The sequence below is a fragment of the Beta vulgaris genome, chromosome 4 (genome assembly GCF_026745355.1).
Source record: "Beta vulgaris subsp. vulgaris cultivar EL10 chromosome 4, EL10.2, whole genome shotgun sequence".
NCBI lineage: Eukaryota > Viridiplantae > Streptophyta > Magnoliopsida > Caryophyllales > Amaranthaceae > Beta > Beta vulgaris.
Genome location: NC_079205.1, coordinates 4,858,642 through 4,879,564, shown reverse-complemented (window position 1 = coordinate 4,879,564; position 20,923 = coordinate 4,858,642). Strand labels below are relative to the sequence as shown.

Sequence of the window (20,923 nt, the reverse complement as noted above, 5' to 3'; positions counted from 1 at the left end):
CATGGCAAGATCCTCGGGCAAAAAATTTCAAGGTAAACAGAGTGGCAAACAGAAGGGAAATATGAGAGGTCAATTCTCAAGCTTTGAGAACACGATCACTAGATGAAATTATGGGTATCGAAGCACTGGATTTTGGACTAGGTGATATATTGACGCCTAAAACTTCCTTACAACAAGTGCAACAACAATCTGATATTCGCCACACTTTTGATGATTGGTTGCAATCCATTCATTATAGTGACAGAAATGCTCAATCAGGATCTATGGTGAGACCAACTCAGGTACCTATTTTACAGCAATTTGACAATGTAGCTGTAGAAGATGATTTGGAAAATGAAATTGTGGAACCTCGTGTTGGTAAGGGTTTAGATAAACCTCAATCTGACGAATATAGGATGGATAATCATGTAATTGAACCTGTGCGTATTGAAATGGAGGATATACAAGAGGAAATTGAATTCTGGAACTCATCAATGGTATGTTATGTAGTGGGTGCTAATCCCCCTGCTTAGGTGATGGATGGTTTTATAAGGAGAATCTGGAGATCATTTAAGGTGGATAAAGTGGCTATGATCAAGAAGGGGATATATCTTGTAAGGTTTGCAGCAATGGATTCGAGGGATAGTGTGTTGGCAGGACACTATTTCTTTGACAAAAAACCATTGATCATAAAACCATGGTCATCTGAAATTAATTTTGAGAAGGAAGAGATTAAAACATTGCCTATTTGCAATTGAGACTGAGCTAGAAGTATTGGGGCTAAAATTCTCTTCACAAGATTGTATCACAACTTGGTGATCCAATCAAGAAGGATGAGAATCCTAGGAATCGAGACAAACTTCAATGTGCTCGTATACTAGTAGAGATTAAGATTGATCAAAAATTTCCTGAATCCATTCATTTTTGGAATGAAAATGGGTGTTTAACTAAGGTGCCTGTAGTGTATGAATGGCTTCCAAATCAGTGTGATTATTGTCATAGATTAGGACATGTTGCTCAGGAGTATAGGAGGAAGAAAAGTAAGAAAATCTGGGTTCCTAATTAAGGTCCCTCTGACTCATGCTGAGAATATCATACCTGTGACTGATGTTCCAGCAACATCAGAGGTAGCTATTGAGAATACTGTGATCACAGTGGATTCACAACAGAAGCATTCAGAGGAAGATATTGATCAAGAAGGATTCCAGAGAGCATTGAAGCCAATCAGGGTTAGGACTTCTAATGTTAGCATGATTAATACTCAAAATCACTTTCAGGCTTTGCAAAATCCAGGAGGTGTAGGAGTACAGCTAGAGCAGCATATGGCAAGAAAGGAAGGAGGGGAAGAGCCTCCTGATTTGAATGGATAAGCTCTTGTGCTGGAATAACTAGTACAGAATAGACGATTTGCGTCCCCTGATTTGCGTCGCACAGACACGGAAACGACGCACAGTTGGGATTTGCGTCGCATGTGGCACTACTACAAAAAAGGGCAAAGATAACACCCCTAAATTAACTCTTATTTTATCAACTGTTATGTAAAGTCTAAATTTAACGTTTTAACAAAAGAACTGTTATCTTAGCTTGTATAGAAAATATTTCCCTTAACACATATTTTAACGTGTGTTATCTTTGCTATGAAATTAGTTTATTGTGTTTTTTTTATTCTTTTATGAGAATATGGTGAATTTTATTAATAATAAAAATTCACTTAAAATAATTATGTTGAAAAAAACCCGTTTTATTTTCAATTAAACAAACTTTCTACTTCGTAAATACTTTTTCTTTTAGTTCCAATTTGCTGTAACTGAACCAAACGCTTCTCTCAACTCCCGTTTTCACCTCCGATCTCCACCTCCACCTCTCTCTCTCGGTGGCGGGGCCAGTAAAAATGAACGAAAAAACACGCTGCCAGACGCGTGAAGGTGAGGAAGAGAGATGAAAGATTTTGAAATAAACACGCTGAAAGGAAGAGAGAGACTAAGGAAGAGAGAAATTGAAAAACGAAACCCTAAGCTCGGCTGCGGAGGAACGACGACAGTCGACAGCACATTCGCATTCGCCGGAGACGACGATGACGAGCAGTGAGGAAGCCACGAAGCGACGGAGTCAGTGAGGCGGTGAGGAAGCCACGAACTTCGAACTTCGAACGAAAGAGTCAGGAGCGGTGAGGAAGCCACGAAGCGACGGAGTCAGGAGGCGAAGCGACGCCGCCACCCCACCGCCCACATCCATTCGCCGTCGCGGACCTCTCGAGACGCCCAGCACTCACTCATTGTCACTCCAGTCAGTCCGTAAGTTTTCTAAACCCTAAGTTTTAGTTTTAGTTTTAGTTTTAATTTTTTTTAAAGGTAATATTCACATTGTTTGGTTGTGAATTATGATACTTGTGAAATGTGAATTTGTGATTGTGGATTTATGGTTGTTGATTTGGAATTGGTCATGAACTCATGATTTTGGAAATTGTTAGTTTGCAATTTCGAATTTGTTATTAGGATATTGTAAATATGAGTTGATTTATAATTGAACTCATTCAGTTCCCAGTGATAGTATAATTGAATCAGGGTATTGATTTGTTAGACTACAATTTTGTTTTCTAGCTCATTGTATGCCGTCTTTTGCCATATGAAAATATCTTTGCCTACTACAGCTGACTGTTTAGGATTGATATTGCACACATTTAGGCATCCTCTGGCCTCGCCAATGCTGAAATTTTCATCTTTCTGATCTAGTATCATTTCCCCCCCCCCCTTTTTTTTATATAGCACTCGCATGTCATTTCACATAGTCATAAACTCCTCAAAGGGTCCTTCATAAAAAGGAAATTCAGTCAACTTGAAAGCATACCAAGATGATCTCCTCCCAAACAACAGAAGGAAATAAGAAACACCATTGTCAGTCAAATAGAACTTCTGCGCTGTGGACTTTGACAGGAGCAACTAAGGAGCACTATGGAATATGGAAGATTTGATACGACGAGACTATCCTAGCGAGACATGTCAACATGGACTATAGTCTATGGAGGGGAAGTATTACATACATAATAAAGATGAGGACTGTTATATCTTTGACATCTACAACCTATGGGTTTCTAAATTCTTTTCTTCAAAAATAAATTAGTGGAAAGTAATTCTATAAAATGTCTTGGTTGTCTTCACTCCAAAGCTCCAAAATGTTCTATTTATAGAGGCCTTTATTCCATAGCAGACTCAAGAGTAACAGAAAGGGAGGATAGCATATCCTTTATTACTTTATGTCTTGTGTTTCCTTCTCGCTCTCATTCAAATTTAAAAGAGGAGAAGAAAAGGAAGTATATAGAAGGATTCAAATTTTCCAGAAATTTTCATCTCAGTCTCATGGACCTTATTGGCTTATATATATCTCTGTCTTGTTTTCCTTCTCTCTCCCTTCCACCTTCTCCCTTACTAGTTCCCTTAGATTCCCAAAAATGTTCACTGCCGGTAAACCAAGTCACAAAGTCAAATTGAATGAAAGCCGGAAATATAGCTCAAGAAACTCTAATTTCAACTTGTTACCCCCTCTCTTCTTCCAAAATGGGATCCTTTTTCTGTTAAGAGTGAAGGTTCCAACTTCCAATCAGCTACTATAAGTCAGTATTATTACTGAAATTTTATCACAGTGACTGTATGAGGTGAAAAAAAGAAGCCACATTACCATTTATTATTGTTATATCAACTCCTTTTTTCCCATCACATTAACCTTGCAGGAGAAAATAGAGGTCTCTGTGGACCTTAGATTTGAAATTTGAAAAGCTAGAGTTGAAATTTGAAAAGCTATGGACCTTAGAACCAACTTCACTATACTTGATCACTTGTCATCAATGAAGAGAGACAAATTAAGTGACTTGGAAAAGTTTAGCTTGACTATATGCATAAAATAGCTTATAATAACTAAGTTGCAGGTCACAAACCATTCCCTTCACATGCTAAATTGAAACTGCTACAAAGAGCTATTGGTAGCACATTTCTTATCTTGATCACACACTAAAGTCCCAGAGCTGACTTGATTATAAAAAAAGGCATACTGCCAAATAAGAATTGTGCAACGTTATGTGCAAGTTAGAATTTAGGAATTCAGTGCTTCAAAACTAAGCTAGCAAGGAGGAGCACTAACCTGGTGAACATCACCAACAAAATGCGACAGAAACATGAGAGCCTCCGTTAAGTTATATCTAGATTCATCTTTGATTGACATTGCGGATGCCTTGGTTGCTGCGTCTTACTCTTACGCTCCTTAAGTAATTGGTTGGTGGTGTAAAATTAAATCATTAATTGTGTATTTCAGGTTCTTCTGCCAAGTTCTTCTGTTTTCGGGAGTGCACTTGGCATCAGTAACCACGTTCTGGTTCTTGGCTTCTCTCTTTCAAACCATAGTTGTTTCCAATCTTGCGTCCTTTTATTGCTTACTGTTTGCCTTTATATTCAGCGGATTCATAATCCCGAAATGTAAGTATACTAATGAAGCTTTTACTTGATAGGATTTTCTGATCATCTGATTATAACACCTACATGTGTGTTTGCTTGCAGCTTCCATGCCAGTATGGTTAGAATGGGGATTTTGGGTTCTTGCTCCGAGGTGGCAGAAGGTAAGCAGTTCATAGATGTTTGAGGCATTATAATTATGATCCAAGTTTTTATGAGCAAAGGTTTGACCGGCTAGAATGAGCTTAATATAGATCCATTAATTTAATGACTTTTCTGGAGGATATGGTTTAAGAACCTACTATGAGATTCTCATGGTTGTTCTTCCATTGTGTAAATTTTAATTTGTTGGTCTTTAGTATTGTCAACGCTGAATTCCTTGTACTGTCCAAATTCTTCTCCAATCCCTTAGCTTCATCTATAAACTGTGCATAGTAATTAACATCTCTTGTACTGCCCAAATTCTTCTTTGCTTCACCTACCTTCAGGATGTACTCCAGTATGATCCTTGGATTAGGGAACACAAGTAGATCACATAATGGCTTTATGCACTGATTCACTAGGTACCTAGCATAGAAAAGGCATCCCTAAGGTTATTATCTCGCTGAAAAAGACAAATAAGACTAATTATCTCTGGGTCCTTGATATACCAAATGCATGTGTTACAGTACATGAAAGTATGCCTTATTTGCTTTGCAGAAGTTGAAAAATGTTGTTATCCGGTTAGTCTGCTTTTATTTCCCATGGATATCAAAGCAGTCTTTCTGAATGTATCTCAGAAGTTTTGAATGAAATTTAACTGAGTTGGAGGAAGAAAAGAAAACCATAACTTTCTTAAATAGATTCCTCTTCAGGAAGAATTGAGAAGAATCAGGTATAAAGACTAATAGGAAAACGACAAAAGTTTAAGAAAGCGACAAAAGAGATCTGAGGTATATGGAGGCAAAGAAGGCCAAGTATATAATCTTTTCCCAATACCATGTGAGGATTATATAATTTCAACGTCAGAATGCTAAAAACGACCTTTTTTCTACATCACATTTGGTTAGAGGTTCAAAAACTGGACCCTCGATGGTAAATTTGAACAGAATGACGTTATCACCCACAAAACTGTAGACAAACTTGAATCTTTGATGGGCAGAAGGAAGAGTTGAGAGGGTGTAGGTAGGAGGCTTGCTGGAAAGAATTAGAGAAGTTGACAATGTCAGGTCAGTAGGTTTGGATTAGCAATCAGGTTACTTTTTTCTTATCTTACGAAAAGAACATTAGTAGACAAACATGCAATGAGATTGTTTAAACCTTAATGCATCCCATACATGTATATCTATGAAGTGATAAAATGAAGGCCCAACTCATAATTAATACTTTGAATTGAAGCATGTAGTTTAGAAACTAGAAAGCCCGTCTATTTCAAGGTGAATGTAGTGGCACCTGAATTAATATACAGTCTTATTGTTTGAGTCTCAAAGATGTTGTTGTAGATATGTGACAATTTGTGGCACATACATACAAATGCATAATTGTTTTATGAATACTTATTATGTAATTACCTTTATTGCAGTATTATTACGGCATTGGTCGAACATATTCTCATAGAGAAAATTGATGAACTCAAAGAGTTGTGGATTACATATGTCGGAGATCAACAAGAAGCACAAATGATGAATGAGTTCTAACTTCCCGCCTAATTTTTTTTTTACCTTAATCCATTTTTGGATGTACATTATATTTTTGGATTTGGATATTAATATCATGTGGATGTGGCTAGTCTTCTAGATTTGATTGTTTATAATTTAGATTAATATTGATTTGTATATATAGTCGATTTTGGAAGTTTAGAATATGAATATTCGTTGAATTATATTGTGAAATAAAAATTTTGGGATTCAATTTGTTGGTTGTAAGATCTTATGGATTGAGTATTATATAACAGGTACTGTATTGCTGCAATTAACGCCTGCTCACAGGTGAGAATATGATAATTAAAAAAACCAATATCATAGATAACAGTTATAGGTAATATATGTTACATATATTATAGGAAAACATAACAGTTATTCAAGATAAGTGTTAAATTTTCCTTCTTCCAATTTGTCATATAAATAGCAAACATAACACTTATTTACAAAATGTGTTATCTAGCGGTATAACGTGTATTATAAATGACTGTTATGTTTTCTCTAGCAAACATAACACTTTCGTCAGGTGTTATGTTTACTTTACATTACATTGACTTGGATAACATCTCAAAACTGTTATGTAAAGCCTTATTTAACAGTTATCTTTGCCATTTTTTGTAGTAGTGTGGGAGGAGTGCGACGCACAACATGACCCATTTGCGTCGCACCTGCTTTACATGCGTTGCAAAAGCCAAATGTGCGTCAGATACCCTGACTCATGCGACGCAAATCGTCTTTACATTTAAAAAAAATTGACATTTAAAAATATTTTTGGAACAATGTGCGTCGCACATACGGAGCATGCGACGCACATTGCTCATGTGCGTCGCACCTACATAGCATGCGACGCAGATCAAACATATAACCACCTACATGCACGCGACACACATTAAAATACCTCAAACCCTAAAATTTATTTCTCCCTCACACTCACTCTCTCTCATTCTAGCATCTCTCTCTCTCTCCCTTTTGCCTCCCTCAAACCCTAAAAAACTATCAGTTTCACCACATACATGCTCTCAATCTTTCTCCATTTCTGCCTAAACCTCAAAATTCGTCAAAAAATCTATATCTAACTACTTGCGAAAAACCTCAAAAAATCTATATCTAACTTATTCGCAGCAACAATTTTCTGTGAAATTCGTCACCGAAACAACAAAGAGTCGTCCTCTCACCCTCACCCTCACCCTCTTAACCGCCGTTTGTAGATTTGTGTTTGATTCTCCAGCGAACAACGAAGAACCGCAATGTGCTGAAATCGTGATTCCTTCGAAGAAACGAACAAACGAAGATTCATACAAGTAACAAACGAACAAACGAAAAATCGTGCTGAAATATATATTCTTTACTGGTAAATGTTCAGTTTTTTGTTTTCATTTTTTAGATCTGATTTTTTTCATATAATTTTTTTCATTTTCAGATCTGGGTAATGCCCAGTCGAGTGAGAAATCCAACTGGGTCAACTCGTTTTTCACTCGTTGATGGTTCTTCCTTTTTTCTGGGTTGATTTTGCTGGTGTTGAGGTTGCTTCGAAGAAGCAGAACATCTCCATTTCTTCAAAAGCTTGAATTTTTGGAATTGGGTTTTGTTTGGAAGGTGAATATTGGGATCATTATTGTATAACAGTAAAGGAAGAGACTGAGGTGGTGCGGTAAGAACGAATCGTTTTTTAATTATTATCAAGTTCTTTGTCTGCTAGATCTGGTTTTTTGTTTAGGTTCATTTTTTTTAATTTCGTCTTTTGTATCTGAATATATAATTTTGATAAATATTCATCTGTCCAGATTTTTTCGTTTCTTAGTTTCATTATTTCACTTGTTTAATTATTATCACATTTTTCTTAATATTTGTTAGATCTCTTTTTTATTATTATCAAGTTCTTTGTCTGCTAGATCTGGTTTTTTGTTTAGGTTCATTTTTTTAAATTATTGGCAATTTTTTTCCTCCAAACCAGTACTAAAGCATTCATGCTTTGGTACTGGTTTTTTTTTTTATTTTTCCTATAATGTCATTTGGGTCGCACCTAGTGCCATGTGCGACACAGATGCCTAATTTGCGTCGCACCTTGTACTATGTGCGACGCAAATTTCCCATGTATTGAGGCTGTAATTTGTAGTTTGTGTTGCATCGTATACAAGGTGCGACGCAAATAGGTAATATATCTGCGTCGTTCATCATACGACGCAGATCATGTGTGGGTCATCTGCGTCGAGGCCTGTGGCGTCGGACCCATGTCCGACGCAAATAGGCGCCTCACATCCGATGCAAATCGTCTATTCTGTACTAGTGAATGTGAGAGGGATGAATAGCTCCAATAAGCAAACTGATGTGAAAATTTTTATTCAGAAATATGCTTTTGGAGTTGTTAGCCTCTTGGAAACCCAAATAAAAGCTAGAAATCTGGGGATTTTGTATCAGATAGTATTTCGAGGTTGGTTTTCACAAGCAATTCTAGTTTTCATGATGGAGGGAGAATTCTTTTAGCATGGAAACCTGGGAGTTCTCAGGTAAGCAACCTGTTAGTGGTAGCAATGCATTTTATTGTACCTTCATTTATGCTTATAATGAAAGATATAAAAGAATTGAGTTGTTGGAAGATTTGAAATTATTGCTAATGTTGATCCTTGGATGCTGTGTGGAGATTTGAATTGTGCGCTGAATGTTGATGAAAGGCTGGGCTCTCAAGTGAGCGAGAGGGAAATGAGGGAGGTTAAGGAGTGTATGAATACATGTGCCATCGAGGACGTTAAGAGCATTGTGCATTTTTTCACCTGGAATAATAAACAGCAAGGGAATGCTAGAGTTTTCTCCAAGCTTGATAGAGTAATGGCTAACTAGGCTTGGCAGAACATATTTCCTTCAGTTGAGGTATGCTTTCAGAGTGAGGGGGAATTTGACCACTCCCCTACTGTCTTAGCTATTTACCCTGCTGATATAGAAGGTAAAAAGCCATTTAAATACTATACAATGTGGGGGCTTTCTCCTAAGTTTGAAACATCAATGAGGAATGCTTGGAATAGTAATATACAAGGCACCAAAATGTATAAAGTGGTGCATAAGCTGAAAAAGGAGCTAAACAAGGATGGTTTTTCAAATATACAAGCAGCTGAACTTCAGGCTCATAAGAGAATGTTGAATGCACAAAATTTGATGCATGAACATCTAGGGGAAGAAGCATATGCAACAGCTGAAATAGAAGGAGTAAAAGAATACCATTTGAAGCATACTGCTTACTCGAAGTTTTTAGCTCAAAAGGCTAAATGGGCTTGGGTTAAGGAAGGAGATGATAACACCAAGCTCTTCCATCAAAGTATGAAAGCTAGAAGATTGAAGAATCAAGTCTACAGTATATATGATGAACATGGTGAATGGTATGATTCAACTGCAACTGTTACTAATGCTTTATTTCCTAAAGTATTATGAGAAGTTGTTGAGTGGGGATAGTCAGAACCGGAAGCATGTTAATACAACTTTGATACAAGAGGGCCCTATGGTAACTGAAGCACATAAGGCTATACTCACAGCTCCTTACACCAGGGAAGAGGTGAAGAAAGCTCTATTTTCAATCCCTGGAGATAAAGCTCCAGGAACTAATGGCTTTGGAACATATTTCTATAGAGACACTTGGTCTATTGTGGGGAATGAAGTTATTGATGTTGTTTTAGATTTCTTACAAGGAGGAAAGGTACTAAAGGCATTGAATACTACTATAATCACCTTAGTACCTAAGACAAAGTGCCCTACAAATGTGACAATATTCAGGCCTATATCTTGTTGTAACACACTATACAAATGTGTTACTAAGGTATTGTGTGGCAGATTGAAAGAAGTATATCCTGATTTGATTATGGAAAATCAGGGGGGATTAGTGCATGGCAGATACATAGCTCACAACATCATGATTATTCAAGACATAGTGAAACACTATGGAAGGAAGAAGGTGACACCTAGCTGCTTAATGAAGATAGATCTTCAAAAAGCATATGATATAGTAAACTGGGATTTCCTTAATGAGATTATGCAAGCACTGGGCTTTCCTCCATCATTTATAGCACTCATTATGGAATGTGTATCAACTACCGTGTTTTCTTTGATGGTGAATGAAAGTATGAAAGGCTTTTTTAAGTCTTCCAGAGGACTGAGACAGGGGGATCTCATATCATCACTTCTTTTTGTAATCTACATGGAATATTTGTCAAGGATTTTGACAAAGCTTGGAGAAGTAGAACAATTTCAGTTTCATCCGAGATGCAAAGAGCTACAACTCACACACATGTGTTTTGCTGATGATTTGATCATGTGCTGCAAAGGGTACTATGTATCTGTTCACCTTATGCGGAGGGCTTTTAAGCTTTTTTCAGACAATTCTGGATTAAAAGCTAATATAAGTAAATCAGCCTATTACACTTGTGGAATGAAACAAGAAGATGTAGAGAGAGTTGCCATGGCTTCTGGTTTCACCCAGCAAACACTACCATTTAGGTATCAAGGGGTCCTATTTGTGCAAAGAAAGTGAGTGTTGGGCAATGTGAAGCACTCATAGACAAAATGACTGCAAGGATTCGAATTTGGAGCTCAAGAAATCTTTCTTACTCTGCTATAGTTCAGCTGATTAATTCTGTATTACTTAGCTTGCATGTATATTGGGCTCAAGTACTCATACTCCCCAAAAGGGTGCTCACTGAGATTAACAAAATCTGTAGAGCTTTTCTGTGGAGTGGGAGGCATTATTATACTAAATCAGGGGTAATCGCATGGAAACAAGTATGCAAACAAAAGAATGCAGGGGGGCTTGGCTTTAGAAACATCATTGTTTGGAACACAACTAGCTTGGGCAAGTATGTTTGGGCTATTGCATCTAAGCAGGACAGTGTATGGATTAAATGGGTTAACTCTATGTATTTGAAAGGAAGAGATTGGTGGACTTATGTGCCTACATTAGAGGCTAGCTAGTATTGGAAGAGGATTTGTATGGTGAAGGACCGGCTGAAGCAGATCTTTTCACAAAATGAGCTTAGTAGTATGATAGTTTATTCAATAAAAATTGTATACCACAAACTCATTGGGGAGCAACAAGCTGTCACCTGGGATAAAATTGTTTGGAGTAGATTATCTATTCCCAAACATAGATTCATACTTTGGTTAGCGATACAGTCAGAGCTTCAAACTACTGCCAAATTAGCACAATATGGGATAAGTCAAACAAATGTGTGCTTGATTTGTGCAGAGGCTAGGGAGGATCATGGTCATCTCTTCTTCACCTGTCAATATAGTAAGGAGTGTTTGAAACACTTTAAAGAATGGACTGGAATTCCATCAGCTTCTACAGACTTGAAGCAGTTAATCAGGAGCATTCGGAATGGGAGAAGATCCAAGTTTCAAAGCCAAGTACTACTAGCTGGACTAATAGCTTTAGTATATTTGATATGGGGTAGTAGAAACTCTAGCTATTGGCAACAATGTGTTCCTAGTGTTAGCTGTGTGGTTAAACAAATGAAATCACTTACAAAAGCTTGAATTTGGGCAGTCTTACCTAAAAAGATTTCTAGGAAGGACTATGATTGGTTCCAAAAGTTGTAATTAGTGGCCTAAGTAGGCTTGTTTTACCAGCGTTAAGAGAGAGGGTCCAACCTAGTTGGTTTGTCTCTCTTTAGGTTTGTTTTGGTTGTAAATTTGTGGTTTTATTAATCTACTTTCTTAATTAGCAAAAAAAAAACAAATCTCTTAAATTGTTTGTGGGTCATTTATAAAAGTTTAAGTCTAAAGAGCATTATGGTATAGTAAAGCAAAGAAAGTGCAGAGAATATTTTTTGACAAATATATTGAAATTCAAATATGTTTTTCTCTTAATCTCACATAATTTCCTCAAAGAAAGATCCTCACATTTTTTAAATTAGATGTCTATATTGATCTAGAGTCTATATCTCAAAATTCAATATTGATTTATCATATGGTAGGGTTGACATTCTCTATATAATATTTCAACTTTCTCTCAACCTATATATAAATATAATAGAGATTTAGATTGTTAAGGTAAATTATGAAAATCATAATTATATTGTATATATTAACATAACTTAATTCCTAATGTAGTTCATATTGTCTTGTGAAGTGCTCCATATTTATTTAAGTTGTTCCTAAAAATGCGGGACCATGCCAAGGAAGACCTAGCGTTTGCAAATTGCAATTGTCTCTATCTTACTTTTTGGATCTTCCTTATTATTTATTGTCAAAGGACCAACTCAACCAAAAGTTTAAACTGGTAGTTGGAGTACGTTCCAGGAATAGTTTAATACTCTATCACTCCCCCTCACGCGAGAGCCCATTAGGCTTAAAGTGTGGATGCAGCACAGGTCTCTCCCTCATACCTAGCGCTAAATATTCCACTTAGAAAGGAGGGGGTGGATAAGATTCGAACCCGTGACCTTTATGTCATGTTGGCTTGATACCATGTCAAAGGACCAATTCAACCAAAAGCTTAAGCTGATGGTTGAGGCCCCATGAATAGATTTATACTCTATCACCACCACCATCTTCTTCTCCAAATTCAAAAACCCGCCACGCCACCACCACCACAACCATCTTCTTCTCCATTTTCAGAAACTCTTCATTCAAACCAATCAAAACCACCGACTGGTTTTTTCAAAAAAAAAAAATAAGGGGGAGTCCAGCAAGGACGCCCCACCACCGGTGGAGACGTCCTTGGCAGGCGCCTCACCCACTGGGCGAGGCGCTTGCCAAAGGACGCCCCCTTTTTTTCTGATTTTTTTTAAACGACAGGCATCCACCATGGACGCCCTACCACCGGTGGAGGCGTCCATGGCAGGCGCTCCACCATGTGGTTAGGCAACTGCCATGGACGCCTCCACCGGTGGTGGGGCATCCATGGTGGACGCCTCCACCGGTGGTGGGGCATCCATGGTGGACGCCTCCACCGGTGGTGGGGCATCCATGGTGGACGCCTCCACCGGTGGTGGGGTGTCCATGGTGGACACCTGCCTTTTTTAAAAAAAAAAAATTCACTGTAAATGAGGAGTTTCTCAGTGAATCGGTGACGATTGAGGGAGAAAATTAGGGTTTCTAAAGAAAATTGTGCATTGAAATGAATGGTTTTTGAAGATTTGAGAGAATTTTTTTCCCCTTTCTTTTTACCTTGACTGTATGAAGAAATGGATAAGAAAGGGGGCGCAAAATAGAGGAGAGAGAAAAAGTGAAGGGAGAAAAAATAACGTCTCACAAGGTTTTTTTTTTTTGCAAAATTTCGATTTTAATTGTGAGCTACAATGACACTAGCGGTGCGGCGGTGGTGGTGCGACGGTAGTGGTGCGGCAGTGGTTATGAAGAAGATGGGAGGGAAAGTGAAGGAAGAAAGGCAGGAAAATCTGAAAATGCGAAATACGGTATATTATACATATTTAGGGCATTACTAGGAAATTCTAAGACGTCCTTTAGCAAATCAGAAAAAATTCGGTTTTTACGGTTCGATATGATTTCGGTGTTCGTTTTGGTTTGAGTTATATTTTGGTTTGAATATGAATTTGAAATGTGAAAACCGAATTTATTTTAAAACCGAACCGAAAATCTACTTACACCCCAACTGACATGCCCAACCTTTGCACAACTCTAACTCCTAGCACTTTCACCACAAGAAAAAAGAAGTGTAAACAATTACAGCAAATTTTCATTAAATTACCTAACTCAAATATAAAATTCTAGCTCGTTCACCACAAGAATAAAGAGGGTGTAAAGAGTCGATCTTGTGATCATTCATCAAATCCAATTCCGTGGGAGCCACAATCATCGAAAATATTTAGTAGTAGAAAACGCAAGCTGTCCATGACGCAGAACACATAAATTTAAGTTATCCTAAAATTAAAGTCGTATTTTCTAAAATAATCTGAAGGCGTTGAGAATTTTTTTTTTGTTTTATTGAGAAAAAGTCGTAGAATTATTTATGCATTGCTTTGTACTACTTTCGTTTCTTTTTAATTGTTACACTTACCCTTTTTACGCATGCCGATGCACTACTTTGAGCCTTTATATCTCTAATTTTGTATTTGTAAAAAATATAAAAACTACATATTAATAAAATACAAACTAATACGAATCTAACAAGATCCCACATGACTATGTTTTTATTCACGTATAAATTACAAACGAGGGTCAAAGTGCAATTTGTGAATAGTGTAAAATGTCAAAGTGTAACAATTAAAAAGAAACGGAGGTAGTATTTTAATGACAGTGTGCTACGCAGTACGGAGTACTATAAATAGTAGTAAGGTGGTGCACGGAAATAGCATCAATTATCTAGATTGTTTACTTTTCAAACACACAAAATGGGTAAGACTTCAATCATATCTTTCGTGTCCGTTATCATGATAGCGGTTTCGGTGCTTATTGTATCAGGTAGTTTTTCTCTTATCCTTGCAAGTATAAAAAAAATATGTTTCAAATATTCTCCATGTCTTAATTTAAGATAATACTAGCCTTTTTTGCACGCGATGCGAACGTCAATTACTTTAACTATTATCATTAAATTTTATCTAAATGCAATTTTGAAGGATGTAATTTACAATCATCATTAGTTCTAATTAAATATTATGTGGTATAAATACAAAATATAAAAATTACTTGATGAAGAAGTTATTTTCTTGGTATTTTTATTACTTGTTAATGGATGTTGGTATATTGTTATTGCATTTCAAAGTTTAGGTAAAATTAAAATTTTTATGTCTTTGGTTTTATAATTGATTTGAATTATGTTAATTTGTTCTTCAATCATAAACTTTTTCTTCTAATACACATATTTTTATGAAAGTGTATTTTAGCTACTTTGAACTTCATTTGATATACATATTTTAAATTATGAAGGGTTATGATCGAGAAATATATCAAAATCTTAATAGGTAATGTTTTTTTATTGAATGAAGGGTTAAAAGGTCTTTTCAAAGGTGGACACCATAGCTCCCCCTTTGGCTTATATAATAGAGATTATGGAAATCCTTCCATACAGAATATAAAATCAATTATAGGTCATTAACTATCAACTTAAACTTTGTTTGAATTAGTCATCTTACATGATATTTGAGCCAGTATGACAAGATGGTATCAGGTTTCAATGTCATATGCCTATTAAGAAAAAAACATGTAATTACCTCCAATGGGACTCTCTATAAATTAAACTAAAGGTTAAAAACATATTTTTCTTTTTAAGAGAAGTTGTTTTCCTCAACCAAACCCCTTCGAAGAAAACTGATGAACATCACCCTTAATCTTTTTTCATATTCACAAAAATTACTACTCTCTCCGTTTCAATTTAATTGTTATACTTTGATATTTTACACTATTCACAAATTTCACTTTGTTAAATATGGGCCTGGGCCGCACCCATCACAAGGAGAGAGAGTCCACTTCACAACACAAAGGAGGTTCCACCGTAAAACCATATGGCAATAAGGGGAGTAACCCCTTGCATTATAAAGTGAACACATCTCTCTTATTTAATCAATGTGGGACACTCACATGTGGTGTGAGTTATACATCATAGCTTCAACACTCTCCCTCACATGTGAGGTCCCTTTTTCAATTGGCCCAAAGTAATTAACGGTCCCAGTCGTGAACCTGGCTCTGATACCATGTTAAATATGGGCCTGGGCCGCACCCATCACAAGGTGAGAGAGTCCACTTCACAACACAAAGGAGGTTCCACCGTAAAACCATATGGCAATAAGGGGAGTAACCCCTTTGCATTATAAAGTGAACACATCTCTCTTATTTAATCAATGTGGGACACTCACATGTGGTGTGAGTTATACATCATAGCTTCAACACTCCCCCTCACATGTGAGGTCCCTTTTTCAATTGGCCCAAAGTAATTAACGATCCCAGTCGTGAACCTGGCTCTGATACCATGTTAAATATGGGTCTGGGCCGCACCCATCACAAGGAGAGAGAGTCCACTTCACAACACAAAGGAGGTTCCACCGTAAAACCATATGGCAATAAGGGGAGTAACCCCTTTGCATTATAAACTGAACACATCTCTCTTATTTAATCAATGTGGGACACTCACATGTGGTGTGAGTTATACATCATAGCTTCAACACACTTTGAACATCATTTGTGATTTATACGCGGAAGAAAATATAGTCATGTGGGATCTTGTTAGATTCATCATAAAATGTATTTTATTAAAATGTACTCCCTTCGTTTCACAATATAAGGCACACACGATATTCAAGGTCGAACTTTGACCGTTAAGTACTCTCAATTTATGTTGATAGAAAATTTTAAAAAATAATATTATTATAGTATTTTTCAAGACGAATCCAACGGTATAATTCTTATAATTTTTATTTATCATATTTGAGAGATATTTGTAGTCAAAGCAAATTTTCGTAAAGCATGAATGCCTTATATTTTGAAACAGAGGGAGTACTTTTTATAATTTTTACACATATAAAACTAAAGATATATGTCCTCAAAGTTTTACATTGGCATGCGTAAAAAATGTAAGTGTGTAGCTAGATTAAAATGAAACGGAGGAGTAATAATTTTGGTTTGAATTCCAGTAAGTGTGTAGATTAAAATGAAATGGAGGAGTAATAATTTTGGTTTGAATTCCAGGGTTGGAAAATGATGAGCAACCTCCCATGTGTAGGATAGAAACAGAAGTTTGTTTAGGATATGGTGAATACAGTTGTTGCGAAGGCCTAATCTGTGTACCGTGGATTGAGCACCTTCCTATTGGTGCTGGAATATGCACGCCTTCAGGTCAGACACCACAACCACCAAAAGATGAGTGTCAAAAGAGACTTCAACTTTGCACGTTTTACGGTAATTATCAATGCTGTAGTGGATTGACCTGCATCGTTGGTCCCAACCTTCCTCTTGGAGCTGGAATATGTACGTGAATGAGTCCATACATCTGTGAAGCAACTCAGCAAGGACTAAGCTATAACCATAATATTACTGTTATCATTATAATTGAGTGGATCACTTTTTAATATTCACTTTGTAATAACACCTCATATAGTCATATATGTGAAATAATATTATTTTTTCATGTCGTTATAAAATTATATCATGTTATTATTTGTGTATTTCATATTAGAGCTTATCATGTCAATTTTAAAAATTTGATTCACGTAATTATTACTGATTTCTTTGTTATTTTTCAACAAATTTGTATTATTTTTAAAATTATTTCATGTCATTATCCCCTATTTTGAGTATCATTTTTCACCTCTTTATATATCTTATCATTACTATACATACATAGATCATTAATTATTACTCACTTTATGTTTTTTTTCAGCATACTTATATTATTTTTCCAACATTGTATCATTTACAAGAAAAATGAAATCATTATTTGTCACTTTTACGTCGTTTGTTCAAAAAATTTGTATTATTACTCCTTCCGTTTCGTAATATAAGTTATGATTCTGTTTTTATACGAAAATTAAGGTGGGTGGAATCTTGTGGATAAATAAATTCATTTTTATTGGGAAACACTTATATTGCTTTTTCTTTTTAACAAAAAAATAAATACTGAACATTTAATGTTGCATGGTTTAATGTGTAGAAAAGTTCAATTGGGTAAAAGGTCCTTTTTTTATTAATAATGGTGCATTGGGTTCTAAAATTATGACATTTTGGGAATTAAATTATTTTGATAAGGATATTTGAGAATAATTATTGATTGAAACCAGAAATATAACCTATATTTTGGGACATCTTATAAGAAGGTAGGATTGATATTATGGGACGGAGGAAGTACCTCTTTTTTTTTTTTTTTTTTTTTTTAAGGGTCGAGTAAATTAAAAGAAAAAATTTCTCTCTATCTCCTCCCCGTCAAAACCTAATCCCCACTCACCACTCCACCTCCCACCCTTAACGATGCACCAGCAGCATCACCGCACCACCCGCGCGCTCACGGTGCACCAGCAACACCGCCACACCACCATACTACCACACCACCATTCACGACGCACTAAAACCACCACACACTAGTAGAGAAACGTCGATTTGCGTCGGACCTGATACCCATATTTGCGTCGAACATAGGTCCGATGGAACAGGTCTCGACGCAAATGACCAATAAGTGATCTACGTCGTATCAAGAAACGACGCAGATATTTTAACCATTTGCGTCGCACGTAGCATATGGTGCGACGCAAATGAGTGATTTGCGTCGCACAGTACACAAGGTGCGACGCAGATAACTCTTAAAACCAACAAAACAGTCTGAGCCAAATGATAATTCCTTTAAAATTCATCAATGTTGCACACAACACAACATGCGACGCAAATGAATCTTATGCTTTTAAATTTTGTCCACTTTCAGCTTTATATTTTTGTTGTTTTTTGTCTCAGCTTTATATTTGTTTTTTCATATACTAATTCTTAAACTAAAGGAACATTAATAATATAAAGAATTTGGAAACTCGTATTTATTTTATATTAATAATGTCAAATATGTATTACAAATTTTAGGATGAAAGACAAAAATATGTAAACTAAATATAAACTAATTACATTGCAAATGTAAAAAAAATGTAAAAATAAAACTGAATCGAGGACAAAAGCGAGCAGCTGTCGAAATTTCCGACTACTTCGAGAAGAACAACCATAGATCTGCAAATGAAGATAAGAATTTCAGAGAATTAAAAAGAAAATCCTAGACTAGGATAAATGCCAAAAAAAAGTAAATAAAAAATCAGATATAAAAAATATAAACACAAAAGGCCATAAATTTCAGATGCATGAACTGAATCTAGAACGTTTTTATTTTTCAGATCTAAAAATGAAAAAATAAATTTTCAAATTCGCAAATTAAAACATAAAATTATATCCAAAAAAATTAAAAACGAAATAGACTACATAAACGCCAAAAAGAAAACAGAAAATTAGATCTAAAAAATGAAAAATAGAAAAAACGAAATTGTAGATCTGAATACAGAAAATTGTAGACTACAAAAATAAAATCAAATTGAAAAATTGAAAGAAAAAAACCGAACCTGTCAAAGTGAGAGAGAAGTCGCCAGAAATTATACTCGAAGAAGAAGATCGAAGAAGTCGCCGGAAATTATACTCGAAGAAGAAGCCGATACTCGAGATCTTCAAATGGTTGTTCGTCGCAATTATACTCGAGATCTTTAATGTTTGCCTGAGGCGCACAAAGATAAGCGGAGCGGCGTGGCGGTTTGAGTGGGGGAAGGAGAAGGAGAGAGAGAGAGAGAGAGAGAGAGAGAGAGAGAGAGAGAGAGAGAGAGAGAGAGAGAGAGAGAGAGTAAGAGAGAGTGAGTGAGAGAGACACAGCTTTGAGAGAGAGAGAGAGGGTTTGAGAGTGAGAGAGAGAGAGGGTTTGAGGGTTTGAGGGAGAGAGTGAGAGAGACACGGGTTTGAGGGTGTATTTTTAGGGTTTGAGGAATTTAAAAGAAGAGAGAGAGGTGCTATGTTTAAAAAAAGTGAGTTGGGTCTTTTGGGATAATTTGCATCGGATGGGCCAATAGGTCTGACGCAAATTAGCCTTTTGCAATGCACATGAGATAAGTACGACGTAGACATGATGCAGTAATGTGCGTCGGATGGGCCTCAGTGTCCGACGCACATGAGTTATATGCGTCGCACATCAATAAGGTACGACGCATATAGCTCGTATCTGGTGCTTATGCATTGATGTTTTGTGTCGCACGCTTCATATCATGCGATGCAAATTATGTTTTTGCGTTGTTTTGCCTTTCATGCGACGCAAATGGTTTGATGCAAATCGTCCTTTTTCTACTAGTGACATCATCGCTCACAAAGCACTAGCAAACCACCACCGTCCACCACCACTGAATTTTCTTTTTTATCACCACAAGACCACCACATATCTCTCTCCTTCATGACGCTTGCAATCCCTAGTTTGTGCGTAAGCTTCTTCCTCACCTATTTTTTTCGAGTTTTTCAGTTTGTTTTTAGTTCGAATTCTTTCGAACATTCGCAATTGGAGGACTTGATTTCCTTACAACATGGTTCCATTTCTAGAACAAACGACAAAAATTGCGGTTCGATATTTTCGTTGATTACATTGCAATCTGGTTTAATTTCTTTGCTATATGGTTCAATCTCTTTGCTAATTTCTCCGCAATCTGGTTCGCAATAATTCGCTATTGGACCACTTCAATGAGTTGCAGGGCGGTTTTATTGAGAGAGAAATTGGGGATGGAAGAGGAGAAAGAAAACCAAGTTGGGGAAGATGAAAATGAGGGTGATAAATCTGGTTTTGAAATTTGTGGTGAATACGATTACACGTGTGAATATGTCATTATAAAATAAATTATTGTATAACAGTTACACCTAAACTCTTTTGAACATCTAATTATGTATGTGGGTTTTATAGTTTTCAAGTAACTGCATCAAAGATTTTCCACCTTCCAGATCTTATACGTCTTCTTAGTTCTAATTTATAAGACATGTAACCAAAAAAAGTTGAGTTAGTTGATCGAAAACTTTTAGAGTCTGTTTGATTTAATTTATTTTTCCTTATCTTATTTTATCTAATTTGATCCTATCTTATCTTATTTTATCATTTTACAGGCTAATTTATTATGTGTGTCTAACATCTTATTTTATCTTATCTTATCTTATCTCATCTTATTTTATCTTATTATTTATGAAATAATTTAAAACAAATTGAATAGAATAGAGCTTTAGTGGGTTTTATAATGGATTAATCTATATTCATCAAACACACAAAGATACCCTAACTTTAGTGGGGAACAAATGTCTTAAATCGTTTGTGGGTCATTTATAAAAGTTTGAGTCTAAAGAGCA

At 36.1% G+C, this 20,923-nt stretch overlaps 1 protein-coding gene across 1 annotated transcript; it reads left to right on the top strand.

Moving 5' to 3' along the window:
- Positions 1 to 14,425: 14,425 nt before the first annotated feature.
- LOC104907029 (uncharacterized) lies at positions 14,426 to 17,222 on the top strand. The gene is made up of 2 exons (XM_048641812.1): positions 14,426 to 14,506; positions 16,727 to 17,222. Exons 1-2 carry the CDS (start codon positions 14,437 to 14,439, stop codon positions 17,011 to 17,013), a joined length of 357 nt encoding a protein of 118 aa, XP_048497769.1. The 5' UTR covers positions 14,426 to 14,436; the 3' UTR covers positions 17,014 to 17,222.
- Positions 17,223 to 20,923: the final 3,701 nt, after the last annotated feature.

What these genes read in the sequence shown, in the direction of transcription:
- LOC104907029 (XM_048641812.1), top strand. Translation starts at nt 14,437, where the DNA reads ATGGGTAAGACTTCAATCATATCTTTCGTGTCCGTTATCATGATAGCG. An exon ending in TTCGGTGCTTATTGTATCAG is followed by an intron (nt 14,507 to 16,726) that starts GTAGTTTTTCTC and finishes TTTGAATTCCAG; the next exon opens with GGTTGGAAAATGATGAGCAA.